The sequence below is a fragment of the Tachysurus fulvidraco genome, chromosome 26, assembly GCF_022655615.1.
Source record: "Tachysurus fulvidraco isolate hzauxx_2018 chromosome 26, HZAU_PFXX_2.0, whole genome shotgun sequence".
Taxonomy (NCBI): domain Eukaryota; kingdom Metazoa; phylum Chordata; class Actinopteri; order Siluriformes; family Bagridae; genus Tachysurus; species Tachysurus fulvidraco.
In genome coordinates, this window is record NC_062543.1 from 12,315,293 (window position 1) to 12,327,545 (window position 12,253).

Consider the following 12,253-nt stretch of genomic DNA (forward strand, 5'->3'; position numbering starts at 1 on the left):
GCTAGATATTTGCCTTTCACTTTACTGATTTTTTTTAAGAAACTGCTGTCCTGGAATTACTATTTAGGGGTCAATCTGTTCTCATCCATTTTTTTTCTCAGTAAATGTGCCAGATCCTGTGGTTTCAAATCCAGTCAGCGTTAAAACAGTACCCAGATATCAGTCAAATCAGTCAAAAGTCTGATTTAAAAGAACTCATGATCTCTGCTCAGCAGTTCCTCTCATAATTTTCCATTAGAGGCTATAAAATGTGTAATTGAGCTTGTTATGGCAAACAGCTCCACCTGGTGAACATCACAATTCAGTAAACATTAATTATAGCACGTTCACACCTCTTTAGTTTTGGTAAACATTTTGTTTTTATTTCATAGTGCCTTGAAAGTTAAAAGCAGTGCAGCATGAATTTGAGTTTTTTTTTTTGTCTTTTCTGTAATATTAATGATATTTCATTACTACACATATCTTATAGATTTGATATATTGGACTTATGCCATTTAAAATTGTACATTGGTACATTGGAGGTAAGTGGGTTTTCAATAACTGAAGCAGTGGCAGTGACAGTATAGGAAGAACATCTATCTATCTATCTATCTATCTATCTATCTATCTATCTATCTATCTATCTATCTATCTATCTATCTATCTATCTATCTATCTATCTATCTATCTATCTGTCTGTCTGTCTGTCTGTCTGTCTGTCTGTCTGTCTGTCTGTCTGTCTGTCTTATCTTATCTTATCTTATCTTATCTTATCTTATCTTATCTTATCTTATCTTATCTTATCTACATTCCAGTCACCCCAAACACAACACACCCAAAGCTTTATAAACTAAATGGTGAAAAAGTCTTAAAGGATTGTATTTCATTACCACACTTTAAGTGTTGAGTATGAATAAGCCATTAGACCGCAGTTAGGAATTTGAGGATCGGTGCCACTAGCCTTACCTCAGTAAATTCTAAGCAAAATCTCAATTTGAAAAATAGAGGTATGTTGAAGTAAGTTTTGCTAATTTGCCAACATTAACTTCTGTCTATATTTAACTAAGTTAGCTTGTTTTCTTTGCTAATGCAGGTAATTGATTATATAGCTAGCATAAAGGGTTAGGCAGCAAGTTCGTGTGAAGATAATGGTTATAATTAAAAATTTAAACAGAAAAAAAAGAACAAAAAGCATGATGTTAATTTAATTTCATCAGATAAAAATATGATTTTTGTTTTAATACATTTTAATTTTTTCAATTTTTGAAAAATCTTAATATTAAAAAAATATATATCTTTTTTGTTTCTTTCATTTGAGCACATTTTTGTCTGGATATGTTCCATCGTGTACAACTTTGAATTTATTTTAACTTAAGTATAATTTCTCATTACCTCTGTATAAACCTTTATCTTATATTCTGCTATGTACACTGTTTCCACCAACATCTGCTTACAGTATTTATCCAATACCGCTTCTATAATATACTCTTTGGTAATATATGAAAAATTCTTTGATTACAGTGCAGAAAAAGCATTGATTTGAGAGTTTAAGAGTTCATTACAATTGTACAATGGCTAACAAACTATTAAACATATTAAAATTCATTGTTAACCCATTTAATCATTTTGATCAAAGTGGCTCTCTAGAATTTTTAGAAGTTATAATTCTAAACCTAAACCAAACCTAATTTGAGTTATTTTATCATATTTGACTATTTAAAATAGGTTAATAACTGATGTATGGAGCTTTATTGCAAACATAAATACTGTGCTATTTAAATAAAGATTATTTATTTTAAGATTAATAACTAATAACTGAAATATTATTAATATTTGCAGTAGAAGCAAAAGTAGTATCAAAGAGAATTTTAACAATTATCCAACTAGTTTGACTCCATTTTCATTTTTAGCCACATTTGCATTTGATTGAATTATTTCTTAAAGTGTCAGATTTACTGCTGTGAAAATTAGCAACATTCTTTTTTTTCACATTTTTTGCAGGGTAATGTTATCTGGATCACTAGAGTGCACGTGAGTGATAACCGTGGTGGTTTTCTGGGGCAGGGTGGAGTTTGTGGTGTATCTCTTCTTATTCAGTTCTTGCTCGTATGCAGGGTTGTCATAGGGGGAAGGATTCTTCAGGTTGTGCACGTCATAACTGGGAATACGGAGGGATCCGATCAGCGAAGTTTGACGCCTCACTTCATGTGTCTGTGTTTTCCCTCTGCGGCAGCAGCTGAAAGAGAAACCTTTCTGTCAGCTTTTTACATCAGACTGCCAGCATGGCTACAGTTTGGCTATGTTTTTTTTTTCTCTTCTGCACATAATTTGCATTTTACCCTTTGCTTAAGAACAAGATGAAACACATGAAGACTGATTTGACAGCAAACATTTGCAGAACATGGCTGATCTTTTATGGAAGGCCTTTTCAGATTTGATTAACCTAATTAATGAATGAATTTTGCCATTATGCAAATGCGATCTAGACTCATTTATGTTCATCCACTGTATGTTAGACAAATTAGAGGTGTCTGGATATCTGGAATAAACATTGTCTAGCCCAGTCTTAGTGACTGCTATAATTGGATTAGAATAAAGGCTAATAATAAAGGTTTCATTTTTGGCATCCAAATCTTTAAACAAATGAAGCAACAAATGGAACCAAATGCAACAATACCACTAATGGTTGTGAGTAAAAACACATAGAATAGTATGTTGAACTGAGGCTGGGGCTGATTTACTGACTGTAGATATATGGGGCAGTATATAAGTGCCAATCACCGCACATAGATTTTGTTCTTAATTTGCAGTAATATTTTTCAACCTGTTTTGTTAATACATCTAAGAGTTGTAGGTGTAATAAAAATGAATGAAGAAAGTTATAATTTCTCTTAAATGAAACTGAGAGAGAAACAAAAGGCAGATGGACAGCATACATCCAATCAGAGGAACCCAGGCAGTGAGGAAATTAAGAATGCAGCTCCATATCTGCCTTTTTATGTCTTTAATATTTTCCCCCACAAAATATTCTTATTATGCCATCGATGAGACCTTGTCACATAACGTAGTGCTCAACACAAATACATTCATTATCAAGCTAATGATAGACTTTGAATCAAAGGATGAATGCTTTAAAATGAATTTTTAAAGCATTCATCATGCTTTTAATGGTTGACCTACCAGGCCAGAATTAAGGCAATAAGTAGAAGCAGCAAAAGCAAAGCAGCAGCAACGGAAAGAATTGCTGTTATCACCACCATTGCAGCAGACCTTCCAGCATAACCATTACCGATACTGTCTGGACTTTGTACTGCAAAAACAAAACAGAGAAAAGTTATGATGAAGGTTTTTTTAAACTGATCTGTCCAAGGTCTAGATAAGAGGACTCGTGATTCCTTACCGTTTTTCAGAGCAATGTTGGACGACCATTGTGTCTCTGCAAGAATTCCGTTGGTGTTATTGACCAGAATATACTTAAAGCTAGGGGGGGGGAGGAACAGATTAGATATGAAATTGATCACCTAACTTGAGCGACTATTAAGTCTCCAGAGTTAAATAATATTTTGTGAAAATATATATCTGTATTACCTCATATTTGCTCCTGTAGGCAATACACCATTGCACTCAGAAGTCTGACAAATACCACTTGCTCCAACTAGAAAATTGGAAGGAGAAGTGCCAGGGCAGGGTATTTTATCCAGACTATTGATCGGGGTTGTGGAGTAACCAGTTCCAGTAGAAGTGTAGGCACTTGTATATGGAGCGAGGAAACCGTTTGTTAGTTTCTTCTGATCGTACGTGCTTGTTGCTATGAAGAAGAAAAAAGATGCAGAAAATGAAAAAAATAAAAAATTATATATATATATATATATATATATATATATATATATGTATATATATATATATATATATATATATATATATATATATATATATATATATATATATATGGGGATGTATTCGCTTTGCTTCGTTTGTACAGGTTGTCCAGTGTTAGATTATAATTTTCCATTTATTTAATTAAAAAATGAAGCAAAATGAAAAACTAACCTGAGGTAAGTGAAGACACAAGCCACACAAAGCATTGGGTTTTGATAGGACACAGTGTGGCATTTTCAAAGTAACAATTTGGATTCAGAAGGCTCACAGTGTTGGTAGTGACTGGTACGGCCACATCCGGCGAAAGGTCCGGAATGATATTGATCGAATCTGTTGAACAAAGTTAACATGGTTAAAAACAACATATTGTAGGCCCTAGTGGAACTCAGATAAATATTAAATATTGGTTACACTTTTCACCAAGGTTCCCTTTAGGATAAACACTATACTTTTGTATAATTATGTGTTTTCAGTTATGGGCTTTAAAGGTCTTTGGTGTTGATCCCTAAAAAGTCAGGAACCAATAGGTATATTTTGAGCAAATTTCCATGACCTGACGTCACCTTGTATATGGATCATTAAGTAAAAAATCGAATATAAATTAAACAATATTAACATTCTGGAAAGTATTAACATTCTGGATACTATTGTTTAGTATATTCTTTTAATTAGGCATAAGAATAAACTTATTCCTAGAAACTGAGATTTTTTTTATTTTAATTAGAAAGAAATTATAATTTAAGAAATTCATTTTTATTTTTATTTTTTTAAAGTTTTATCGAGTTTATAAAGGTTTCTAAAGAAAACTGATCTTTTTAGATTACACTGATGCATAACTTGCGTACAATTAGGATACAATTAATACAATTAATCTATTAGCAAACAAGCTTTTCAGGGATATATGTCATGATTATGTAAGAGGGTGAGACTTAACACATTCCTAAAGGTTGTTAAAGCAGTGATCAAGAAAGTGGGGGGGGGATGTACGTAAATATATACAGCCTATATACTGATGAAATTTATCCAAGAATCTTTGTCAAAAATTGCATCATGTCTGAACTAATACTTTAAACTATGATCAGTTCAAATAAATGTAATTTAAAAAAATTATTTAGTAGTAGACAAGCATGATAAGCAGGATATTATTTAATACAGCAGTATTAAAAGTTTGGAATATTTTTTATCATTGTTACGTTATAACTGTAGGTCTGAATACTGAAGTTGTTTATTTTTGCACCTGTTGAGGTTTCTTGTCATTGCCAACAAGGACTACAAGCCCTAGAATCTACAAGTTCCATCTTGTCTTGAGTTTCTGTCAGTCATTGTTTGATTATAATGACTTCTTTCCCACGTCTAAACACAGAGCAGCGAGCGTCTAAAAATCTAGACTTTTATATAATACATATTTGAAGTATATACCTCTAACTTGCAGCAAAATTAAAGCAAATTTTCATTCCACAAACAAAACCCCCCCATAATTAGCTGACAGGGATTGGCGACTACTGCTCCCTATTTAGCGGTGTAGGTGCCATGATATTTTCTAACAATTAAAAGATGAGGATTACGGAAACAATATTGCAAAAATTTACGCCGCTATAGGTGGAGGATTGATTCAAGCAAATATTTATTACGGGAGTGTATGGTTTATCATGTGTCCAAAATGACTGAATTGTTCTTCAAACAGGATGAACCTGAAAAAAAAGGTGTCTGCATGGTGAAGTGATGACTACACACCAAAATTTTCAGGACAGTATGTTGGACCAGATATATATATACATACTCATTCTTAAACTCAAATAAGCGTCTCCCTCTGTATAAGTGTGTGTTGTATGCACAGCAAAAAAAAAAAAAAATCTTTAAAGTTTCTCTCTCATAGATTTTTTGGTCTCTTCACCATCAAACATATATGAGGTTTTGTTGGAAACACACAATTGTTGGAAACACACAATTGTATCGCACCTCTTTATATGCCATAGCATTACAATTTCCTTTCACTGGAACTAAAAGGTCCCTATTGGACTCACAAAAGAGACATTTTTAAAGTTTGGATTGAAAGAACGAACTTAAGCTCTGACTCTGACTCAAGTCAGCTAGACACCTTTGTAAAGAAATGGAACACCGACCGCACCTCATACCACACCCTTCATCAGTGCCTCTCTACTGACTAATGCTCTTGCAGGTGAATGAAACCATTCCAAATCCTCGCAGCCACAAGCCAACATCTAGTGGGAAACCTTCCCAGCACAGTGGAGCATATTATAAGGGGGGAATAAACAAATAATAAATAAACAAAAGGGGAATAAACTTATAGGTCTAGTATAGGTATAGTGAAGGTCAGGTGTCCAAATCATTTGGCGACAGATAGATAGATAGATAGATAGATAGATAGATAGATAGATAGATAGATAGATAGATAGATAGATAGATAGATAGATAGATAGATAGATAGATCTAATACTAATATTAAATATATTTGTTGGAATGTTATACGAGCTTTGCATTTTTAACAGATGGAGAAAGTTATTTAAATAGAGAGACAGTATATAAAGCACTCATATGTACATCTTTCACAACCTATATATAGTATTACTCCAAAAAAAATAAAAATACAGAAATTTCAACAGTCTTCTTTCTTACAAATCTCAAAAAGTGTGGAAGTGGAATTTTATCCACAATAAACAGTGCATCCAATACAATGATGTGCTGTCACAAAACTTTCGTATGTTGACTATGACCATATATATATAACCAATTATCAGTCTTCCAAAATCCTCAACAGTTCATCTGCAGATTGTACAGAAAGCAGTGTTTTTAACTGCTACAAAAAACACAATCATACTGTATCAGTTTTGGCCTTTCTTCTCTGGCTCTCAATTCATTTGAGAATACAGTTCAACACTCATTTAATTGTTTTTAAATCACTAATGCGACAGGCACCTTCTTATTATTAAGACCTAATTCATTCTTACTCAGCAACTAGGTCCCTTATGTCTTCTATACAAGCTCGTCTATACGTCCCTAGATCCCACCTTGTAACTGTAACTGCTTCTCACCTATGGAATCATCTCCTTCCAGATATCAAAAAACATTTGAAATCTAGGCTAAAAACATATTTTTATTTGTTGGCTTTCCCATCCCCTTAACCTGGCCTTACTGTTTATTGTTAACCTATGAATAACCTCCTTCTACTGTACATCTTTGTTCTTATACGTATTGTTGCATAAGGTCATTTATAAGGTGTAATTTTACTCGTGTTTTTTTTAGCGTACTTACTTACATGGTAGCGCTGTAAGCTAATTTCCATGCAGAAAAATAGATGAATAAATAAAAAGAATTTTAAAAACAATAGAAAGGATATTTTCCAATAAAGTGAAAAATACTTACTGATTGCAAAGGTCTCACAGACTATTACACATGCCAAAAGGGCGGCTAAGCAGGGCTTCATTATGTAGACAAGCAGTAAGGACACAGTGTTCTTCTTGTACTGAAATGTTGTGTGTATCAAACCTGGCAGGTTTCACCACTTAAAAGCCTTTCTACTAAATATCATCCCTCCCTTGGTAGAAGGAGGATATAACAGTTAAAGGGAGTGGAGTGTGTGTTTTTGCATTTCTAGTGGAAACTGGGAGGTGCAAATGACAATGTCCTGACAAACCAAAGGATGGTTCAGTTTTCTTTTGTTTTTTCTTTCTAAGTTTGAATTACAGTCTTATCAAGGCGCCATAAGGGCAAAAGCCCTGAAGCCTAAAGATATGCTTTCTAAAACCTCAAACCATAAGTAGTTCCAACCGTGTGACCAAGAGACACCTGACACCAGAGTGGAAAAGGCTGATTTAGAGAGTAAACATGCAAACACAAACATTTCTAATGTTTAAAAAAAAAACAGAGTCCGAGTTCTCATTAGGTTTTTTTACTCAGCAAAATGCACAAATAATGGCGGAGACAATATATCTTTACAAGGGGTTAATGGAACAGCACGACATCCTTCGTGACCAGTTGCACATCCAGAGCAGTAGCGTTAGCCAGAAAAAGAAAGGTCATTTTGTACAATTTCTGCAGTTAGACTGAGCAAATGGAAATACTACGTCTAGTGAGATTAACCAGTCGAATTAAAAGGGATGGGTGAAACCAGTTCGCCCAGGACCTGTATGAACAACATCGCAATTTTTGATGACTCAGCTTTGTTGTTTGAAAAAAAGAAAAAAGAAAAAAAAAAACAAACAAAAAATAAAACCTCTAGCTAGAGTCAGAGACATGTCGTGAAACAGGATAGGCCAACATGTTCAGCAGTGAACATTTGTTACGGTTTGTAATATCTCGAAAAATGTACAATTGTGCATAAAAAAAAAGTTGAACGGAAAATTTTTAAGAAATGTTTAAAAAACAAAACAAAAACAAAAACAAATGTCTTGCTACAGTTCAAGACAGAACCTTGTGGATGGTTTTCAAGGGACATGAAAAGAGGGATGCAGATGAATCTGTGAAAAGCGAATATTCATTTGTTTGAGATTAAATTCTCGAATGAGATCGGTTTCTATGGCAACAACATCTCCACTCGTACGGTGGACAGAATCGATGATCGAATCAATGCAGAATAATGAACACGTTGTATTGATTGCTGTTTAACAAAAATGAGAGTACGACAGTCAGTCCGTCCATTTTCATGTAGCGCTTATCTTACACATGATCGCAGGGAACCTGGAGTTTGTTTACTCGGGACACCCCGGATAGGGTGCCAACAAATCACATAACCAGAATTTAGAGATGCCAATCAAGCTACAACACGTCTTTGGACTAAAGGAGGCAAACAGAGATCCCAGAGGAAACCCACAAAACATAGGAAGAGGATGCATACTCCACCGACAGAACCGCACTATACGGTTCAAGTTTCTGTATAGAGATGTAACATTCTGTATATGTAACATTTATAAAACGTGGCTACAGCTTTTCAACATGACACGGTGCCTACTTTTTTCATTCTGAGAAAAAGAGGGTGGTGACAACCGTTTGTAGTGTTTGTAGACATTACGGCACAAGCAATAACAAGAAATGAGTACATGCAACTATAAATGGATAGAAAGCACAATAATGAAGCACACATTTAATAAGTGCCTCATTCCTTACATTCCATACATGATTTTGGTCAACAGTTCTGGAAATCTGCTAGCCAGACATGCTGATAAACTTAATCACCTCCTTCTGAATGAACCCATTAGTAATATTTTTTTGAAGGTAAGATGTTGGCACACACACACACACACACACAGATGTACAAAAACACCTAAAAATGTTCACAACCTCACAGATTTTGCTCAAGCCATAAGCATTTTCAATTTTGTAGTTGATATAAACAAACAAACAAACAAACAAACAAACAAACAGAGGCAGGGATTAAAATATGTAAAACTCTTGATTCCTAAGTATCAGTCAGAGCAGCTATAGACTCATTGTTTATGTCCTCTGGCTGTCGTAGTTAAAAAAAATCAAAATGCTTCCATGGTTACTAAGCCTAAAATATGAACCAGAGGCTTGGCTCGACTTCTGAAAAGTTTCAGAAATGAAATGTTTTTGTTTTTAGTGACAATATCGTAAAGGTGCAAGTGTAGCTCTGGGAAAGAAATCTCATTAGAGAGCTGAGAATTGGCCTTTCAGACATCGGTTTTCTCTCGGAAAGAAAACAAACCATGCTAATCAAAAAGGGAATAAGATGAGCTGTTGTTTTTGTGATGTTTATTAAAAAATATAGTATGTACAGTTCAAGGGGAAGAAAAAAAAACATTCTAGAAATACAACGAAACACCACAGTATGCAGTAGGTTCTCCAGAAAAGTCTGTGTGTTTTTGGGTGTTTGAAGTTTTCTCTTCTGGGATTCAGGACCATGGTGTTTTCCTGAGAAGCTTCTTCAGGAGTCACCTCTTGCCCATGACAAAGCTGGGCTCCTCAGCATCGTCCTCACGGTCATTCTTTCCCTCTTCATTCTCGTCGTCTTTCTCGCTCTCCGAGGATTCCTCCTCCTCCTCCTCATTATCAGGCTCTGAGGAGACATATTGATCAGGTTATGATCAGATTTTTAAAAGTATTAAATATGAGATTGTGTACAAATAGCTGGTCATACCTGCTTGGTTCTTGTTCTTCTGTTTGGCTTTCTTGGCCATCATCTTTTTCTGTTTGAGCTTCTCCCTAAACAAGAAAAGCAGGAAAGTGTCTTTAAAAAACACTACTTTTTGATATTCGCTAATCCATCTTTACTACCGGTTCGTAAAAAATAAATCCTGTATTGTGCTTTTAAGCTATTTATTTATCGGCTCACTTTCCCTTTTTTCTGCTTTTGTACGTTATAGTAAATCCCGTTTATATCTAATGCTCTATATTTATCCTGTTTTGTTGGTATATTTTTATCCATTAACCATCAGAACCTCCTTGCAGAGTAAACTAGGATGTGTGTGTTAAAAAAATAATAAAATAAATAAATTACATAATAATAAAAACAATGATAATCATCGACAACAGTCATTGAATTATTATTATTAAAAACAATAACAATGATAATCATCGACAACAGTCATTGAATTATTATTATTATTATTATTAATCTCATTAACACTAATAGGTTTTTTTTTACCCCTTAAATTAAAACGATAAACCACGCACCTCTTCTTCCTGCGTTTGGCTGTCCTCTCCTCAGCAGCCTGCTGGTTTTCCTTCACTTTCTCCAGATATTCTTCATCCATCTTTTGCTGAGGTGAAAGAATAATATCTCTGTTACATTCCCAGGCAGTAAATACTCCCAAAACGACGTGTCTATGTATGAAACAGATGTTAGGACGTCGGTACTAGAAATGTTAGAATACGTGATGTTTCACGTGCGCGGTTCTCCTCACGAAGCTGATACCTTCTCAGACATCCGGTCCAGAAAGTCTTGTCTCTGATACTCTCGCCGCCTCAAGTGTCTGTAGACGTGGAATTCACCGCTGCCCGCTCCGGCGCTGGAGCCTGTAGTGTTAACGGATAACATCACGATTATCGATCGGCCTCGAAACTGATAACGTACCTACAATTCAATTCAAGTTTATTTGTATAGCGCTTTTTACACTTGACATTGTCTCAAAGCAGCTTTACAGAACATAAACATAGAACAAAAGGTTAATATAAAAAAATAAAGATCAATAGAATACAAAAATTCAAGATTAATATTAGAGAGATTTAGTTGCAAGTGGCAAGGAAAAACTCCCTTAGATGGTAAAGGGAGAAACCTTGAGAGGAACCAAAGGGGAACCTCGTCCTCATATGGGTGACCCTGGAGGGTGTGATTTATAAATATACAGTCTGACAAATGTTGTATTGATGCAAAAGATCAACAGAACCCTGAAGTAGATGATTTCTTTAAGTGCGTACACTTTTTTTTAAAAATAGAATTGTGTACAAATCTTATGACAAACATCTTTATCATTATTGTTTACATTTACAGCATTTAGTAGACGCCCTTATCCAGAGCGACTTACATTTTATCTCTTATTTTTTTATAAAACTGAGCAATTGATGGTTAATTAAGGGCCTTGCTCAGGGGCCCAGCAGTAGCACAACACCTTAACCACTAGGCTACAACATCCCTATATCGTGATACCGTGATACCGATATCTTCGGTTATAAAATCAGTCAGCCAATCACTGAACAGCGCGCGTGGACCTACCCATGACGTCACGCACGAACTCCGGGGCAGCGCGAGGAGTCCAATCTTTCGGTCTTTCCGGTATCGTAGCTGGTTTATCCTGTGGAACATCATCACACCTTGTTGTGTCAGTGCGTTTCTAATGTCGGTTTCCTCCCAAACCGCTCATTACCGCTAACTAACGAGGCCACAGCTAACGAAGCTTTGATGTTTAATCAGCTAGCATGTGGCTAATCAGGTGAGGAGTAAAACTCACCGGGTTGCGCATTAACTTCTCCAGTTTGAGCCGCTGCTCCTCTGCAGGAGTTTTAGCGATGATTAAAGGCTGTGAGTCCTTCTTTGGAGGTTTCCCCGGTTTAGAGTCTTTCTCAGACGCCGCCATGTTTACCGTTTGTCTGTCTTCTTCGGCTTACTAAAATAAATCCGAGAAACGAGATGAGCACAGTGTCATCTAGCGGACAAGCTGAGCGCTGCACTTCACATATCCACTCAGAAAAAGAAAAAAAACAAAACACACACACACACACCTCACGTCCAAATCCACAAATATGTGGATTTATAAGGAATATTCTCTTTACTGGAACCATGTCTAACAGCATATATATCAATATATAGATATTATAAATACCCGTCCTTTCTGGCTGTGAATGAATTATTTCTTATACTTTATTATTACCCTTCATTTCCCACGGGAGTTATGGCAAAGTGAACCTCAAGTGACCAAAG

The 12,253-nt window shown here is 35.2% G+C and overlaps 2 protein-coding genes across 2 annotated transcripts; both read right to left on the reverse strand.

Annotated features, from left to right (window-relative positions):
* Positions 1-335: 335 nt before the first annotated feature.
* On the reverse strand, positions 336-7,416 carry upk3b (uroplakin 3b). Its single transcript, XM_027178800.2, has 6 exons — positions 7,243-7,416; positions 4,030-4,188; positions 3,568-3,787; positions 3,380-3,459; positions 3,160-3,289; positions 336-2,215 (listed from the first exon to the last, which is right to left on the reverse strand). The coding sequence occupies exons 1-6, from the start codon at positions 7,301-7,303 to the stop codon at positions 1,966-1,968; spliced, it is 900 nt and encodes a 299-aa protein (XP_027034601.1). The 5' UTR covers positions 7,304-7,416; the 3' UTR covers positions 336-1,965.
* Positions 7,417-9,571: 2,155 nt separating this feature from the next.
* Positions 9,572-11,955, reverse strand: prkrip1 (PRKR interacting protein 1). The gene is made up of 6 exons (XM_027178801.2): positions 11,784-11,955; positions 11,549-11,627; positions 10,751-10,851; positions 10,510-10,595; positions 9,974-10,038; positions 9,572-9,892 (listed from the first exon to the last, which is right to left on the reverse strand). Exons 1-6 carry the CDS (start codon positions 11,907-11,909, stop codon positions 9,768-9,770), a joined length of 582 nt encoding a protein of 193 aa, XP_027034602.1. The 5' UTR covers positions 11,910-11,955; the 3' UTR covers positions 9,572-9,767.
* Between the last annotated feature and the right edge of the window lie 298 nt (positions 11,956-12,253).

Coding starts and splice junctions, on each gene's coding strand:
- upk3b (XM_027178800.2), bottom strand. CDS start 7,303: ATGAAGCCCTGCTTAGCCGCCCTTTTGGCATGTGTAATAGTCTGTGAG. Junction 3,290..3,379: donor CAACATTGCTCTGAAAAACG/GTAAGGAATCAC, acceptor TTGTTTTTGCAG/TACAAAGTCCAGACAGTATC. Junction 2,216..3,159: donor ATTGCCTTAATTCTGGCCTG/GTAGGTCAACCA, acceptor TTTCTCTTTCAG/CTGCTGCCGCAGAGGGAAAA.
- prkrip1 (XM_027178801.2), bottom strand. CDS start 11,909: ATGGCGGCGTCTGAGAAAGACTCTAAACCGGGGAAACCTCCAAAGAAG. Junction 10,852..11,548: donor GTTCGTGCGTGACGTCATGG/GTAGGTCCACGC, acceptor TTAACACTACAG/GCTCCAGCGCCGGAGCGGGC. Junction 10,596..10,750: donor TGGACCGGATGTCTGAGAAG/GTATCAGCTTCG, acceptor CTTTCACCTCAG/CAAAAGATGGATGAAGAATA.